This window comes from Lepisosteus oculatus, chromosome 4 (genome assembly GCF_040954835.1).
Source record: "Lepisosteus oculatus isolate fLepOcu1 chromosome 4, fLepOcu1.hap2, whole genome shotgun sequence".
NCBI classification, from domain to species: domain Eukaryota; kingdom Metazoa; phylum Chordata; class Actinopteri; order Semionotiformes; family Lepisosteidae; genus Lepisosteus; species Lepisosteus oculatus.
Genome location: NC_090699.1, coordinates 44,938,461 through 44,957,374, shown reverse-complemented (window position 1 = coordinate 44,957,374; position 18,914 = coordinate 44,938,461). Strand labels below are relative to the sequence as shown.

The window sequence follows — 18,914 nt, the reverse complement described above, 5'->3', positions numbered from 1 at the left end:
CTTATCTGTACCCTCTGTTTTCTATCTTCAGTTTTCTATGAATCACTTCTCAAACCAAACACTCATATTCCCCTGAACGTCTATTGCCGGCAATTTGTGTATTCCACATAAAAGATTAACTTTATCAAAAGCTTTTTGAAAACCTAGTAATGCACTATATCCTATCCATCAAACCATTGTCTAATCACTTCTTTCAGTTTTGGGTCGCAGGGGAGCCAGAGCCTATTGCAGCAAGCAAGGGGTGCGAAGCAGGATAAACAGGTGTGGGATGGGATGGCAGCCCATCGCAGGGCAGACACACAGAAACAAACACAAACGTTCACACCAGGGCCAGTTGCCCTAGAAGCTAATTAACATAGCAGTGTGTTTTCGGACTGTGGGAGGAAACTGGAGAACCCGAAGGAAACCCCTGCGGACACTGAGAGAACATGCAAGCTCCACATAGATAGCAGCCCAGGTCCAGGATTTACTGCAGAGCTCCAGGGCTGCAAAGCAGCAATGCTAACCACTGTGCCACCATGACAACATGACAACATGCTGCCACCATATCATCTACTGTACACTATGCATATACATTACTGTTGTTGTTTGTTCAAAGAGCTCTAACACGTTTGTTAGGCAAAACCTAGCTTTTCTAAATCAAAGCTGTTTCCTAGGATATTATTTCCCTATAGTTGGAGTATATTTTCCCTACTTTAGTTCTTATAATTGTTCTTATATGTAGTCAAGCTTTATTGGTCTGTAATTACTTGGGTCAGGTTTCTCACCCTTTTTGGAGATTATAAAAACAGTGTTAACGGACAGTTGGAAGTGTTGCATCAGTGAATTCTGAATAATATTTCTAATTTCTTTGATTACTCTTGGTAAGAATGCCATCTGCCCCTAGGGATTTATTAATCTCGAGAGCTTCTAGTATCCAAACCACTTCATCATCTTCTCTGCTCATATTAATACAGAATTCTGTCCTTCCTCTGCTGGAGGCCTGTTGTTGACTTCTTCCTGAGTGAACATCTGAGTGAAATACTCATTTAGTACATCAGCTGTTTCCTTTTCGTTGTCTCAATCATTTTTGGCCCGAATATGTTTTACTTTATCCTTGATGATTATTTTGCTATTGTAGTACTGAAATTTATTTTAGCCTCCATTGCTGTATTCCTTTCAATTTCTCTCTTGGCCTTTCTGATATCCTTTATGCTTACAAAACATTGTACTCTTCTTCCTTGAATGGATCCTCTTTTAAAATAATTTTATAAAGTGCACTCTTTTTCCTTATATTGTCCTTATTAAATGGTTGATCCTTGAACCATCTGGAATACTGTTTTTTTCTTTTTATTTATTCACTTTTGGGATACGTTTTTCTGTGCTTCAAAAACAATCTGTTTAAAAGGCTGCCATTCATTTTCCGCTGATTTCATCTGAATCCTGTCCCATTTTACTTCTCTTAACTGTGTTAAACAGAGTCTGCTTTGTGGAAAGGTTTCCTTTGGACTCTGCCTGAACAGTTATTCAAAATATGCTTCAAGGCACAAAATATGACCACAGATCCCCAGTGGTTCTCACACCTCTGTTTGCCTATGTCTCACTTTGTCTAGATTGTTTGAAAAGCCAAGAGCTATACAATAATTTTCTTTTATAGGTGCTCTGACAAACTGGGTAAGAAAGCTGTCAATAACCATGTCTACCATTTCAGTCTCTGTCACCGATATTTGTGTACAGTACGTCTTTCCAATTCTATGTTAAGAAGTTGAAGTCTTCCATGAATACTACTACTTTTTTAAAAAAAATCTTTAAATCATTATGCAGTGTCAATTACACTTAACCCTGTCTTAACCATGCTTTGCTTTTACAGATTTTGATATAATTGGCAACATCTAGTTAATGGCAATTTTATCTGTAAAGTCAAAAATAGAGGATGGACTTTCCCCGCAATAAAACATGTCTAAAAAGCATTAATATCAATGATGCCCTTCAGGGGTATGACCATTGGTATAGGGGTAGGCAGATTGCATGTGGTGCATGTTATATTTTCATATAGTTTAGCAAAATGTTTAATAAAAAACAATTGTTTTAAAAAATATAATTATTATAATAAAATTCTAACTAGGAAAAAAAGTAAAATTCACTAAAAGTAAAACAAGGTAGGAATAAATACTACACGTTATTTTCTTAATGTTTTCGGTACCACTGATTTGATTTACTTGAAATATTTATCTTTAACGCTCATTTCTGCTTCAGACTCGCACCTCACAGATGCCCACACTTGGTTCACAACTGCTTGGTGGAATATGGCCTATACTGTATTGTGAACTACTGCGATACAAAATGCCTTCATCTGTTTCCTCAGGCGTGACTGGGGTTTACTTGGAAGCCTTCAAACTGAAAGCAGTTTTCTAATATTCCAGCTTGCAAATGCAATCGGAATGTGCAGGTGTATGTTCAGGCCGAGTTACTTATGTATGTCGGCGGTAGTTGGTTGTGTCAAAGCTGAGAAGGATGAGAACTCGGCTCTCTCGTGACTTCACCAAAAGTTTTACCCTAGACCTGTCAAAAAGAAGAGTAGTTAGTTGGTTAATTTTAATTGAGAAGGTTAATTTTAATTGAGATTTCTATTTCCGCGTAGACTTTAAAATCCTCATGCTCACCTACAAGGCTTTACATGGCTTGGCACCTCAATACCTGTCTGAACTTTTATCGCCCTACTCCCCACCTCGCAACCTCCGCTCTTCAAATTCTGCCCTCCTTACTGTCCCCCAAGCCCGTCTACATTGTATGGGCGACAGGGCCTTCTCCTGCTATGCCCCCAAGCTCTGGAACTCCTTGCCCAAGGATATTAGAGAGTCACCTTCTCTAAACTCCTTCAAATCCAGACTCAAAACCCTCCTTTTCAGAAAAGCCTTTACTTAACTGCTTCCATTCTTCACCCCTCTGCTCTTCTTAATACCATCTTCCACGGTCTCCTCTATTGTTATTGGTGTATTGTTGTAATTATAATTGTGTCCTGTCTTGTGAAATTTTCTTATTTATTGTTGTAGTCTTCTTATTTATTGTTATTGTCATCCTGTAAAGCGCTTTGAGAAGCCACCTTTAAAGGCGCTATATAAAATAAAGTTTATTATTATTATTATTATTATTATAATTTTAGTTGGCTTTTAATCTCCACCACCATTTTGCGAATGAAATATCTTCCCATCCACTACGACAAAAGCGACGACAGCTGCAGAGATCTGCCTGGCAGGCTTCAGACTAATGACATTCTGTTGCAGTTCCATATCCCAGCTGGGCAGCACGTTGTACAACACCGGCTTATTAATGGGAACACAAAGAACTTGTTTTGATGAGGCTGACATCCTGCCTATGCAGTCTTTTTTGTTATGTGTTCACCTGGAAAACCCCCCAAGGTTTTTGATTTGTGTTTGGGTGGAGACATGACTGACGAAAACAGTCTCTGGAAGCTCATCTTTTGAACACAGGTACAGTGCTACATTATACAGATAGAATACAGGCAGATCAGGAGCATATGAAATATATCAGTAACATGGGGGAGCAACTTTGGTTCGAAAATGAGCCCAGTGTTGGAAAAACTGTCATGTAAAAATTCATACTGTAACCTGTTGTTCTGTTGGAAATGGGGCTTTTTATTATAGAGACTGCACCTACTGATACGGTCTGCCTGAGGAAGTCAGGAATTCAATGTTTCATCTTTGTTGTAGCTTGTACAGTGAGAATTTTACAATGGCAAAATAAAGGTTTTTATTTTTTAAAGCTGGGATTCCTTTTGTATAGTACTGTATATATGAAATATGTGCGTCTCATCCATCCATCCATTTTCTAACTGCTCCTTCCCATTCAGAGTCGCAGTCTCGGCAAGCAACAGGCACATACTGTAGTGGGATATACCCTAGACAGGATGCCTGTCCATCGCAGGGCACAGACAAAGACAAGCACACACGCTAGGGCCAGTTTTCCCAGAAGCCAGTTGCACTGTGGGAAGAAACCAGAGCTCAACCCACGCAAACATAAGGAGAAAACACAACCTCCACACAGATAGCACCCAGGGTCCCAGCCTGCTGCCACTATATGCAGCTGTGGACAATGAGATAGACAATGGATATTACTCTGGGTGTATGTTTTTGATTCCAATTGAAAAAATGAAAAAAAAAAGTCTGGAAAAGCCTGAATATCCCACTGTTGCTGAGCCGTTGTTGTAATGTCCTTTTTACCAAATATTAAGCGTTTTATGCACTACTCTCAAACTGTGGCTGTTTATAATGAAGAAGTGATGTATATTATCAGGTGCAGTGATCTTTTACTGAACTTTACATTTTTCTTCTGGGTGGATGTGCATTGACCAATATGTTGTGATTTTACAGAATGGCCTATCGGAAATTCAGAGTCTTAGCATATTTTTAAAATGAATGTCGAATGTAAACCTAAATCTCAATACTAACTTCATCTGCCAGTGTAATGTTAAGAGAGCTGTCCGTCACTCATATGGTATCTCTTCATTCTAATTGGTTATCCATATTCCAAAAAGCACTCAAACGAAGGATGTGATTCGCGTTAGCTTACAATGCCAGCTTTTCACAGTGGGCTCCCCTCTGAGCTGGAAAAGGATTTCAATTTCCCAACGCCTCCAGCTTAGCTACACAAATACAACATCCCCTTAAAAAAATATAATCATTTAACTGCCGGCTAATTTGAAGGTCTACCCAGTGATAACTGTAATGCTGTTGATTCTTAATTACGCCATGCAGCTCAAAGGTGGGGGGCGGGATTTTTTTGGACCATGTGGGAAAAATGCAGTTTCCAGGTTCTCTGAACTGTAGCTGCTGAGCTGTTTTCGGCAGTGTCAGCTTGCCCCTATCAGGCTGGAGAAGGTTTCGTCCTCTTGCTGAAAATACCTCCTTTGTCACCTGTCAATCAGCGGTACTCGGTTGTTAGGCCCTTTTGCCCAGTTTCCATGGAGATCAGGCTCAGACTGCTGAAAGGTCAGCGGAATTTGCCTCAGGCCCTCATGTGGCCTGTTTTTCGCTTGATTATTTCTCAACCGTGTCCGTTTCAAAATCTCCAGGGAGTCTCGTGTTATTCAGGCAAAAAACCCCAACGGTTTTTAGCATCTTTATTTATTTAATTTTGATCATAGGCTACACATGAGTAGCTTCAGTAAGTCTCTGAATTAAAAATGAGATGCCTGTGCAGACCTTACATATTCATTTCCAGTCACATGATCCATTTCCAGCATTCTCCCGTGTGGAATAGTGTATAATATGAGAAGCCGTTAGTGTTGCTTCCCCAAAGTCTTTGGGTTTCAGGTTTATTTCTGCTCTCAGGTGCTTTATGTGTGTGTGTGTTTTTACCAGTTTACCATGGAACTTACTGTCCTCATGCTTCAACACACTTCCACTCTCCTTCCAAACACAGGCTGGCCAGGTCAATGGACGTTTCTTAAGCGTTCCTGAGTGTAGGTGTACGCTCCATGTGATAAGCTGCTGTCCTGTCTAGGATATTGTTCTTCCTTATGCCTACTATTTCCAAGACTCTCACCAGGCGAAGCAGCTTTCTGTGATGGATGGAATTTAACAATTTATTTATTGAGATCTTATCATATACAGCATCACGTAGTCCGTCCCGCAACTCCCAAAAAAGATGGTAAAAGATGAAAATCCTTTGAAGTTTTTAGCCGCAGTGGCAATTCGGGGTCTTCCGAGTCCATTTTAGAGTTGAGACTTGTTCCCTTAAGAGATTTTAGAGGAAAGCTTTTTTTCTGTCTCTTAGGGAGTTTACCATGCGGTTTCCAGACCAATATATATGTTGTTCAATTAAACAGGGTACAGATAGTCAGGTTTTCACAAGATTCTGCAATTAGGTTCTAAAACAAGTAATTGAATAAATGGTTTTGTATCTACTTTGGAGAAGTGCTGATCCACAATTTGGTGAAAACATTGAACAGAACACTGCATGTGACTTCCTGTGTTTATGCTCTGGTGAAACTAGTTGCTGTATCAGAAAGAACCTGAACAGCATTTTTAGCCTTTTTATTACTTTTGGTTACAGAACAACGGGAATTTAAGAATCTACAGAAGGTGGTGTCTGTGTGTGTGTTTCTGTGTAGTTCTGATGACGGTATGGCATCTCCAAATGCTAAACTAAATGGTAACAGATCTCTCTGCTACACTTGTGATGAAAACCACTACATTTACTTTTTCTTTCAATGTGTAGATGTTATTAAAAATAGTTAAAATGGTTTCATAAGCCAAAACCCACAGTGAATTTTATGTATGAGAAATATGTGCTGTAACTTTGTTTGTATATGATAGATATTAATCTTAATTCAGGAAAATAATTATCTTGGGTGATCACTGTAGACATCCTTACACTAAAGATACAACTGTTATCCAGTGGCCCGAATGCCCTAACTGAAGGAAGTTGCCCATTGAAATGTTTAAGTTATTGCTCTTCCTCCCTGTATCAGCATTGCTGAGCCTGCTGAGGTGAAGAAGGCAGGGATAAATCCCCCGTCTTGGTCTTCTGCCTTCTGTGTCCGGTAGCTGTGCACATTGGCTTGCTCGGGGACTTGGCAGGATGAGGCCTCACGGTGAAATGATTAGTGCCAATGTAAGAGTCACCTTGTGGTCCCAGCTGCACAGTAGTCTATTCCGCATTGTAAACCAAGGCAAACATGGTGCGAATGCCAAACCTTTTAGAAGAACTTGAAGCACCAATGGGAAATTCTAAGAAAAGTAGGTGAATCGTCTTAGCTCACAAAGCAGTCATCGCCCCCTTAGGTAGCTAAATAAATTAACGTATGCAGAGGGTTGAGAGACATGCGCTAAGCTTCAGGGCCCCATAAAACACACCTCATTTAAGATATATTAGGAGATTAAGAGCCTTCCTCTTTTATTAGGGGGAAATCGCAGATTTATGGATCCTAATGGATGGTCAACACACTGCATTTAGGAGACTCATAAAACCCCCTGAGCTGCATCACAGTGGCAGATATAGGCTTTGTGCCCGTGAGAAGCCACTTGCAACATGATTTCATAGTTATAGCCAGTACTTAGGGATTCAAATGATATCAGGGTGTTGTAACGCTCGGCAGCACTGAGATTGTTTTGTTTGCAGATGTAATTGCGGAGGTTAATCTGCCGATGGATGCAGTAGTTCTGTAGTCTAGCTGGGAGCACAAAGAAGCAGCAGCACAGACACGGACTGGCGAATACTGAGGATGAATTGGAATAAGGCGCATGTGCATCATCATTACCCCAGGCCTCTTCTGTCCCTGCCAAGGCAGCAGCTGCTTTTGTTGGGGGGGGTTTGTTCATTTATTGATGAACTTTATGTTGCGTCTCTGCATCTGTTCTACAAATCTATTCTTAAACTGTTGTCTTGTGGCCTTTCACGCACTTTCGTAGCTCTTACTCTTTCTTTTTTTTCCAGAGCTATAATCAACCATTTCAATCCCAAGATCGAGTCCTATGCTGCTGTGAACCACATCTCTCAGCTCTCTGAAGATCAGGTAAAGAGCACCATTGCTTTTTGAATTTGAAATTAAGCAGCAAATCCCACACACGTTATAAAGCGCAGCATATTTGAAAGAATGGGTATATCGTAGTTTCCATGAGAGCTTGATGGCGTGATCTTGGATTTGATTTACAGGACTCAGAGTAGAAAGAGCACACAAATGAATGTCTGTGACAAAACACCAAGCACAAAATAGAGCAGCTGTATGTGTCAGTTTACCTTTGTGTCCTAAAAAGTTTACTTGAGAAAACTACTAGCCGAAATAAATATTTACCTTATTGCTGTGGGGAAGGTTTGAACAACTGTTTTCCTGGTGCGCTGGCCTAGCTTGGTTAGCAAGTGACCTCTTCTTTTTTAAAGGCAATGACCTGTTGTCACTTCCAACTCATTACCAGGGAACTGGAGGGGATAAAACAAAAGGCATTGAGTCTCACTGATAAGAGGCCTTGAGTTATGTATAGAGGTAATGGGGAAGTAAGATTATTGAAAAGAAGAGCCCTCTTTATTTGGAAGGCATGAACAGCTGTTACACGATGTATTACCCTGCAACACACCATGCCACATATTTGCATTACAATGCCACCCTGCACTGTAGTGTACACCTGGGACTTCTAGACTCGGCTATCAACAAGATGCACAGGTGCTCAGAGGCAAGAATACAGTAAATGAAAGTCTTTCAGTCCTTATTATACATCTGCTTACAGCAAGTCAGCTGCTTCCATTCAATGCTTTACAGCCACTATGCGTTTGAATTTCGTGTTCGCTGCTTTGATTGGGACATAATTCTGCTTCCAGAAGGAAAATGTTTGCAGTGTGGGGTTGACAATGGGTGTTCCAGAAGTGGCTGTAGGACTGGACTTTGGCAATGGTTTTGAACGGGTCTGCGTGAAGCTGTGATTGTTCCCTGCAGCCTGCTGTTTACTCCTTCTCAGGCATGGACTTGTGCTCACTGTATGGCCTCACGTGCCTTATCTTGTGTCACAATGTCTTTCCTCTCCAGCATCCCACCAAAGAGATCAAATAGCAAGAGCAATACCACACACCCTTTGCAGATATTCTCCAGAGTTCAGTAATGGAGTGGGACAAATTAGCAGCACACAGCTCACGTCCAGAGAGTCTTGTGAGATACAGTAAGACTTGTGAGATGACAGTAAGATGCCAGTGTCGAGATAAGCTGGGGTTGTTGAATAATTATGGATTGTAATTAATTGATTAAACATTACAGACTCAATAAATACAAAATATATATATATCCTACAATGTTATAACTTCATCTTGAACTACGATGTATTTGTGATATGGATCCTTTACTGCACTTAACATCATGCCTGGGCCAGGTCTGACCGTTCCTGTTGTTGCAACATTCCCACAAGCTCCCAACCTGTCATTCAAACTATATTGGGTCGCCGTTCAGTTAAGCCAGCCCTTTTTCTATCGGGCTGGCAATCTAGTTCCCAATCTCATTAGACGCCCTATTTATTTGTATGGTTGCTCCGCCAGTAGAGCCTCAATCTCCGTGCAAGTGGCCGCATCTCTCTAAATGAAAGCTTTTCTTTTGTTTCACTGCTTCACTGCTTCCCTGCTCCCCTGCACTGCAATACAGTGGGTCTTTTCTCCCCCTTTTTTACTTTTTCCCTTTCCTGTCTTCTCGTTTTTTCTTTCTTATTTGTGCATTTGCCCCCCTTTTCTGTAAACCATTCTGTCTGCGTCAGCCTGCCAGCCTCTCTGTGATATCAGAGGAGCAAGGCTGATGTGAAACAGAGTTTGCACTCTGGGCAGTGGCCCAGTGTTTCTCATTTATTTCATGCTTTGTGCCCCTTTGTGTGTGCCTCATTGTTCCCCATTCTGTCATACTTTTTGAAGTCTTGATTTATGAGTCATTTCTTCTATGCTGTATGATTAAACATAAAAGTTATATTTCAGTACAATGTGATATTGAGGCTATGATCATTTGCAAGAGATGAGGTAGTTGATTGCGTTATGTAAAGGCAGAGGTCATCTGAAACTGTGAAGGGCAGATAAAACCAATGTGTACGATTGTGATGTCAGAATGCCAGAATCCCCAGAACTCTACGATGCCAACCAGCTGTCACTCTCACACTTGAGCAAAAAAAGGCACAAAACCATAGGAGTCTTGAAGAAATGGCAACACTCACTTAAAACATAGAAACATTTATAGATTAGAAGTTTTTATTCTGTTTCAGCTTAATGGGTTTGACAGTACAATCAATACATTGACAATGTATTGATACCAGTAATACAGTAATATGGATGGATCTTTGCTCTCTGCTTTATCTTTGGAATGGTGCTGGAGTTCATGACCAGTGTATAGAACGGGGCCAACCAGGCAAGAGCTTGTGGTCCCAGGTGTATAAATGTGGCATGATGTGGTTGTATCCTGGTGCCATCCCTCACTTCAGATCCTGCAGAACTTTTGGTAGCTCTGTGACTTTAAAAGTTTAAAAGTGACTTTAAAATGTTCTGTCTTAATTCACCCCTGTCCAGTTTTTGTCCAGGGGTACCTTGGCAATACCAACCAGATGGCTGGAGACTTGGTTGGGGATGATGGAGGGGTAGTTTTGGATGAGTGGCTTTTGAACCTGTCCAAACCGGCTTATTAGATTCCATCACTTCCTGCTGTAACATTTCAAATTAAAATCCATGCTGGTCTCCCACTTAACCTTGTGTGCCATATTTAAGGACACATGATCTGCCATCTTTGGGTCTCCTGAAGTTTCATGTTCCTTTAGACCTTTTTTAAACTCTTTTCGGTTCCACCACATTTTTTTCGGCTGTTGCATAGGATACATAAGATGTGTAGAGGGGGGTGCTCTAGAATGAGGCTCTGTGTAGGTAAGGGTAATCCATTTAGAGAGCTCACCCAGCACATGTCAGGGGAATGGTCCCTGTTCCATCTGGCTTAATGGAATGTCTCTGGTTGTTTGGGGTCATGAATAAGTGCCAGGTCATTTCTTGACAGCCCGTCCACAAGTACCATCACTGGCTGGTCCACTGGGTATCCCCAGTCTGGATGGTGACTGTTTAAGTCTTCCACATACAGTAGATTGCTGGGTGGGGCAGGGAAGGTAGCATTTACAGTTCCCAGCTGGTACTGAAAGTTTTATAAATGTTGGCTATGTGGAAACTGCCAAGCACTATGATGTCACAATATGTGATTATTGCCAGACGATTTGCTTGGGCAGTGCTGGTTTGGCACGTTCATGTTATGCATGTGATAGAAGAAAGAAAACACAACATTTTCCGACAGACGACACCTGAAGAAGGCTTCATGGCCGAAACGTTGTGTTTTCTTTCTTCTTTTTTACAGCATGGAATAAACCGATTACTAGTTCCTTTAAACCTGTAGTAGATACTCACTCTTTATTTGGGATCAAGGTTTATTTGGGAAGCAACTGGAATATATTGAATTATGCAATATTAAAAAAGTGGGCATAAATTTGCCTGTAAAAAGTGTAAATCTAGTTTGTGCTATTAGTCTTTTGGTAAGAATATATTTTGTTATGTAATAATAACAATTTAACGGTAGTCAACATTAAAGAACAGCAAAACAATAGATTTAAATTAGAAAATTGCCACAAAAAATAAAGTAGCAAAGACAAAAACTAGAAACTCAAAGCTGCTTTAATGGTCTCCAGGCACATCCTTGACAACAGTGTGGGGGACCTGTCAGTAGACCAAGGGCAAACTAGAATGATACCCGTCATGTTTGAAGTGCATTGAGCAACTCGTTTTTGAAGAAGCGCAGTCCTATGAGGTGTAGGTCTTGGTGTAATAAAACTGCTTTGCTTTCAGTCAATCAGTACAGTGGTTCTGCACCATTGTAGTTTGAGTTTTGCAAAGAAAATGGCAGTTAAGTGGCCATTCTGGACTTTTTTAATCACGTTGATTTGTTAGGTAGTGTGCTGTTATTCAAATAATACCCATCTTTGGAATGTATTGACCAAACAGGTTTTGAACAGTTTGCAGAAGGCTATTTCTCCACAAGCAGATGATAACCCATGGTGGGTGGGCAAATTATTGCAGCAGCTTGTGGGGTGTAGATCAGAAGAAGTATTGTTCACTGTTTAAGAACTCAAGTTTCAGAAAACAAAGTGATGGTCATCCTGGTAAATACAGGAACAACAGTTCCTCATCTTGTCATAGAAATCTTTAGCAGCAGTTTGTGTGCAGTTTTTCTCGATACTGTGTCCCATTTCAGGTATCATAGCAGCGTTTCAGGTACACATTTAGTAAAGCATTGGTTTTGGATGAAATAAACAAAACTTTCATACAGCTGGCACAGTAGAATTTGAAGTAGTTTTGAATACATGGATCAGGTGACCATCTGGGCTGGTGCAGGAGCTCAGTTGTGGTCACAAATTTAAAAGTTATTCTGTCCCACTATACCTACCTCATAAGAAGATGCTAGGCATCAGTATTTTCAAATAGCAAGATAAAATCCTTAAAATTGCTATAGGCTTCCATGGAAGCCAAATATTCACATTAATAAACTGGGTACATCAGGCTATAAAGTTGCGATGATAATGAAGATTAAAGACAGCAAGTGATGGAGCTTCCTTTCCAAAAATGAGCGGGTTGGTGCACTTTTAGTGCATTATAGATAAAATATGTGCTAGATGTCTTTTTTTTTCTGGTTAAAAGGCGTAGCTTAACTTACAGCTGAAGGTAAATGTTACTTTACAGCTGTGGAAGTTGTCCAAGTTGAAGTGCTTATTCTGTGGGATTTGCCACTGAAGCTCTGCACGCGGACAGGGTGCCTCCTGCCATTCAGGGGCTGGAGTAATGGAGCAGGGCGGTGCAGCTGTGAGAGAAGCCCCATGGATCTCCTTCCACTCTGACAGATGGCCGCTTCTCCCCCTACAGCCGTGTGCACTCGACGCTGCCTCTCTCTGGCATGCCAGCACACTCGTCTAATGAGCTGTGAAACGCTCTGTTCTTCTGTCTCGAGCGTTGTCATCTTTTGTGCTGTGCTCTCCCCCAGAACAGAAAACCACAACAAGATGGATGGTGTTCAGCCCGCGTGTAGCTTCCCTGGCCTATGCAGGTTTTCCATCATCTTAAAAATCACTTCCTTCGTCTTTGCTGTGCGGAACCCCAAACAGAAATACCTGGAGATATTTTTTCTTGTGTTAAATCAAAAGAAGATTGTCGCTTTGGTTGAGCAGACATTTGATTTGGTGTCAGATCATCATGCTTGAAACAGTGCGGCTATATCTTTAAAAAAAAAAACTTGTTTAGCAAGATGCTGTTTTAAGAAGCCTAACATTTTTTCCCCCCACCATAGACAGATAAATCACCATATTCTGTCAAGCCTTCATGCAGTTGTTTCTTACCTTTAAAAAATTATTACAGAATAATAAAGACAGTCTGCATGTTTTGGAGTCAGAGGCTCCCTTTTGGAAGATGTGATGGCAGCTCTTACCTTTGCTTTTCATTTTTCTGGGTGTTTGCTTTTGGGTTTTATGTGTTTTTGTATTCAGGACGAGCAGTTTTACCTGTAAAGCACCTTCATCAAATACAACTTCGCCACCAGTAGCAAATTACAGGTTTTACATGTTCCCCTGCCGCTATTATACAAAAGTAAATTGAAAGTACTGCAATTGTTGTGTGATGAATACCTTAGTTTATTGACTCGTACCTCAGATCTGTAGCAAGCACTCATTTTGAATGGCTCCCTTGTGCCAAGTCAAATTGAGCAGGTGACTGGGCTTCCTTCAGGATTTTTTTATGTCTGGCAGAACACAAGTGAGTGTGTTCAGAAAAACCTGACTCGAAACCGGACCATTGTACTTTGGCTTCGATGCACTTGGCTCTTGCAGAGATTAAAAATCAATTTTTATACCCCGTCTTTAAGTTTGCTAAGCCCCTATCCCCATTAGAACATTGGTGCTTCAGCTTTATTTAATAGCCCAACTAATCTGTGTATAAAGAGACAGATGGATAGCTTCTGCAATACAGGGTAGTGGAAAAGAGAAGTGTGTTCGTCACTCTCTATAGGCTTGAACCATGAAACATGAAAGACCAAATACAAGTGATTATATCAGACATTTATATGTTTATTATTGACTTTAATGGCTGAGCTGCTTGGTGGCAGGGCAGTGAGAGCAGGTGCCTCAAATGTCTCAGGCTCTGGGTTCGATTCTGGACTGGCACACCATCTGACGGGAGCTTGCATGTTTACGCTGTGTTTACGATTGTTTTGCCGGGTGCTCCGGTTGCCTTTCACCTGACTGTGGCGAGACTAAACAGTATCTTGAAATTGTTCCCTAAAAGCTGGAAACACGAAACCAAGCAGTAGTCCCAGCTTGTGACTTTTGCTTCTGCTGTTGTCCTCAGATTGCTGCAAGCCTTAACAGATGGATGGAAACTCTGAATCCTTTACATCCAACCCACTGGGAAAAACACATTTTCAGTTATCAGAAGAAAAGACCAGAGGAGGTTATCCTTCTTACAAACAAAAACTTTGCAAATGTTATTTTCATTAGTAGTATGAGTAACAGTCAGAGCAGTAGCGTGCACAGTCTTGTTTCCTAAAGTTAAGAATTAGTTGATGATCTCAGTCTGCCCAGGTTCCCGTGTTTGCTGTGTGCCTGTCAGCGCACATACGATAGATAGATAAGACTTTATTGATCCCGAAGGGAAATTGATGTGTTACAGCAGTCCAGCCCAAGACAAGAAAAAAAAAACAGACAGCAGAATAGACGAAAAATTAAAATACATACAGCAATACAAAATAAATAAATAAAAATAAATACATATGTGTGTGCAAAATATGCTCACAGTCACTGTAAAAACAATAAAATATGTGCAAAATGTGCAGAGGTATATACAGATTGAGTGTCCCAAAAAAGTACAATGGAGCAACATGCTGTCCATAGACGAGCAAATGAAGGGCTAATAGTCCTAGCCTAGGGCAGCGTTATACACCCTGACAGCCGCCGGGAGGAAAGACCTGCAGAAACGTTCCCTTGAACACCGTAGCTGGAGCAGTCTATTGCTAAAAGTGCTCTGCTGCCCAGTAACAGTCCCATGAAGCGGATGAGAGGCGTTGTTCATGATGGCTGTGAGCTTGGTCAGCATTCTCCTCTCAGCCACCACCTCCAGGGGGTCAAGGCTCATCCCCAACACAGAGCCAGCCTTCTTGATGAGTTTATTGAGCCTATTTGCATCTCTTGTCATGATGCTGCTGCCCCAGCACACAACAGGGTAGAAGATGGTTGCTGCCACCACTGATTCATAAAAAATGTGTAGCAGTGTTCCACACACACACCAAAGGACCTGAGCCTCCTAAGGAAATAGAGTCGGCTCTGACCTTTCTTGTACAGGGCGTCAGTGTTACCAGACCACTCCAGCTTATCATCCAGGTGTACCCCTAAGTACTTGTAGGACTGCACCCCCTCTATGTCTCTATGGATAGAAACAGGGTTCAGGACTTACTCCTTCGAAAGTCCATGACCATTTCTTTAGTCTTGCTGGTGTTTAGCTGGAGATGGTTAAGATGACACCACTCCACAAAGGTGGTAATCAAGCTCCTATATTCCTCCTCCCTCCCCTCTCTAATACACCCCACAATTGCTGAGTAATCTGACGTGATCACAATGAAAGCGCTCTTAATACGAATGCTAGGAAACTGGGAAACAGGGGGCCTTGTCTGGGGCTAAATGGAGGCTAAGTTCATTAGGAGACTAAATCTTTCTATTGACTTTTAAACAGGAGAAACGGAATGTGCTCCCAGTGTCTGTTTAATTTTAAGCGGGCGTCATTAAGAGAAATGGAAATGTAACGAGGCGTCACTGTGCCTTGGCGAGGCAAGCAGCCTCTCGTTTGAGACGTGAGGCTCCTTGTCTTGCTCGCAGATAAAATGGTAATTTGCTTTTGTGTGGCATCAGCGCTGACAGGAGGAAAAGCAGGAGCTGCAGCTGCGACAAGGCAGTGAGACAAAGAGAGGAGCAGGAGGTTTGTATTTGACAGTGGTCTGTGTGACATTCAGAGGGGTTCTTCTTTCATGCAACCTCCTGTCAGTGAGATCCCACGAGTCCCCATGTGCTCCCTCTCTCCTCTGTGGCCTCATCACTGCTTTCAAAGCCTCTGTGATCCTTTTATTCTTCTTCGCTTTGCTGGCTGCCAGTTTCTGATAAAGCACCACACGTAAGCGAAACAGAGACGTAACTATGCAAAACTGCAGCCTCTCCTTATAGACATGGAGAAAATGCAGATTTTGAGCTGTTTTAGACTGAGCAGTAAGGCTGTCTCTTTGGCAAATGAAAATGAACACACTCAGTCCAGGTACCAGCATTATAGCATATTTCCATACTGTAATTGGGGAAGTTCTGATTCAACATTCCACAGTTAGACAGCAAGGATTTCTTCTTAATTTAGAGACGACACTTGCTTTGACAGGGGAAAAAATTGAATGTATTATTTTTATTTGGCTGATGCTTTCATCCAGAGCAACTTAGATTTGTATCTGTTTATACAGAGAGGCAAGTTAGTGGAGCAGTCAGGGTGATAACAACAACATTTGAAACCCACAACCTTTTTGTAGTCAGTCCAGAGCCATAACCTCTAAAGCCACATTGTTGCCTTCAGTTATCTGTAAAAGGATGGCACATTGAAAGTTAAATTTAAATATTGCACTTAGTTCTAATTGTACTTTGCTGTGTCCTTAGGAAGTCTCATACAGTAGCTCTAGTCTCTGCTTGCACTTATGCTATTTTTGTTTAAAGTAATAAAAACACAATGGGGGTTCACACAAATTTGTAAGTGCAGTGCAACTGCTGTGGAAAAACAAAAATATACTGAGCTTGCAAAGAAACAAATCAGCAACAAATTGACAAAGCTATCAAGACTTGTTTTGTAGCAGGTGCAGTGTCTTTGTATTCTACAAACATAACACACAGGGAAAACTGTAAGTATTGGCAAAGAGAAGTGAAATTTGTCATTTCTGTTGTGTACTAATGCAATTTAAATTTGCAACCAGAAGATAAATGTGAGGCAAAAGTACAAAAATAAAAAGTGTGTTGGATTGTGAGCTGTGTAGGATGACCAGTTGCTGCTGGATGCACGTACTGAGGGGCTGTGAAGTACATATGGGTGATGGAAGATTTCTTGTAGTTTATAGAACATAATTGTGGAATTGTATTCACTGGTGCTCTGTAATTTAAAGTCAATTAAGGTTTGTGCATATAGAAAACTTGTTCTGGCTTTCTGAAGATCAGGCTTCACACAATATGGGATTTCTTGTGTTCAGCACTAAATATGTGGAGCTTGCTGCACAGATCCATTAGAGACTCAGCATTTATAAATATTGCTTAAAGACCTCTTTTTCTCATTGTGTGATTTACTTCTAGTGCTTTTCTTTACTTTCTCTTTTTGCTTCCTTTATGTGTGTTGCACAGTATGTGAGCTGTTCATCCAGCACTTTGAGTTCCTTGGAAAGTGATCATGAAATTGCAGTAGCAGAGCTATGAGCATTGCAGCCAATGTGGCTATAGCTGGGTCCCCCATCACTTAAGTATAGGAGCACTTCTTAATCATAGTACAACCCACAACATTGTATGTTTTAGAATGTTTTTCAGTTAGACTTATTATTTACTTGTATTTAAAAATAAAGAAGGAATTAGATGGCAATTATTTAAATTAGGGGACGAGAATGACCACAATACCTTAAAGTCATGCTACATTATGTATACCACAAAATCAAGGACAAAATAAAGTTTTAAGGGAATAAGACGGGAAGAAAAAATAACAAGTCAGTGGCAATCTTAAAATTAGCCTCACCACAAAATCTAAAGTCATACTACGTTACCTCTACCGCAAAAGCACGTGTAGAACCTGACTTGACCTGGGTTCATTCCTGACCCGGCCGCAGTGCATTTTAAAAAACAGACACCAGTTGTAGGTGACATTTTGGAAATAACTGAATGGCTAGGATAACCTTATCAGAAATAGCCATTGTGCTATGTGTGGAAATATTTTGTATTTCTTGTGTATACCGTAGTTCTAGTGCATATGAAATAATCACTTCTAAACACCCAATATGTGAAATAACAAAAAGTGACCAGAGCTGACCTCAATCTATAAAACTTCCTGCAAGAGCTGCCTAGATTTAGAACATCAGCGTTTCCCCTTTGGTGTTTTCTGGAAATGGCCTTATTTGTCACAAACTATAGCTCATTTCAAACCTTAGCTGAACCGTGCTGTGACTTCTTGCATCTCTACACATAAAAAATGGTGCTGTGAAAAGAAAAATTGAAGGAGGGCAGTTTGAGGCAGCAGGCGAACTGACTCCAATAAAAAATACGTTTTTCCGGGCTGCAACAGATGAAGAGGTTGGGCATGAAACTTACGTTAACTCTGGCTCACTGCACAGCGATGGGTGTCCTTTCCATCGAAAACCGTGCCAGGACACTGGGCAGCAAAGGGCTCTGTGGAGTGTAGGGCTCAGGATTTCAAGTGAGCGAGTCAGTTGATTTATTTTATCATTAGGCTGCTAGTGTCTCGAGCTTTGAAAATGAATGTGCCTGCAGTTATATTGGAATTTATCCCGATGAGTGTTTAAAGTCATATGGTAATAATTACGGAAATGGCGAAAAAACTGTGTAAAATCAAGATAACACAAGATGAGATATTTCAGCAGCCCACTAAGAGCTAAGCTGATGTAACCCCCCAAAAAAGGCTGGAATGTGTGCCAGAAATGAATTACATCCATGGGAGGCCTCTTTGGGCTCTTTTTGTTTTAGAAGTAACATTAACACCTGTTCCTGGAGCTACAGTAGATCATTAGCAAGATCTCTGCTGAATTGTCATCCATCACTGAGAGAACAAACCCTGTGGTACTTCACAGTGAGTCTGAGTCTTTTCTGCCTCAACTTTGTCTGTCATCAACACTGCCAGTTTCACATACCCTTGTCAATTTTACATAAGGTTCCCGCTGAAATGCAGAATAAGACTGGCAGTCTGTCAAATGCTAACTAAGACTGTGATGTCTATAACCTGGTCATGTGATGCTTACTTCCCAGGAGCCATAGCATAGACCATTATACCATATTACCATTATACCATAATACCATTATAATGGTATTGCTGTGTATACGTTGACAGTTCTTATCAGGAAGGGTTGGCAATCCCTGATTGCTTACATAACAGCCTTTCGCTGTACGTTATGTCTTCATGCATCTCTTTTAAAGTGCATTTAATGTTTACACAAGATGGGGTGCAGTTATCATTGGCAGTACTGGAAGTTTAGTGCATTCCTTGCCACTGTCAGCTTCCATTAGATACAGCAGAAGGGAATCATGACTGCTGTCTGATCTCACTCACAGCTGCTGGAGAAACACTAGCGATGGGCACTTCCACAGCCTCAGGGCTTT

The 18,914-nt window shown here is 41.0% G+C and overlaps 1 protein-coding gene across 6 annotated transcripts in view; it reads left to right on the top strand.

Annotated features, from left to right (window-relative positions):
* armh3 (armadillo like helical domain containing 3) overlaps positions 1-18,914 on the top strand; it is an 83,071-nt gene that overhangs the window by 53,071 nt on the left and 11,086 nt on the right. For all 6 annotated transcript variants that reach the window (XM_015347814.2, XM_015347809.2, XM_015347812.2 and 3 more), the window contains one exon: positions 7,438-7,516. In XM_015347814.2, the coding sequence (XP_015203300.1) occupies positions 7,438-7,516 (79 nt within the window). The remainder of the gene's footprint in view (positions 1-7,437; positions 7,517-18,914) is intronic.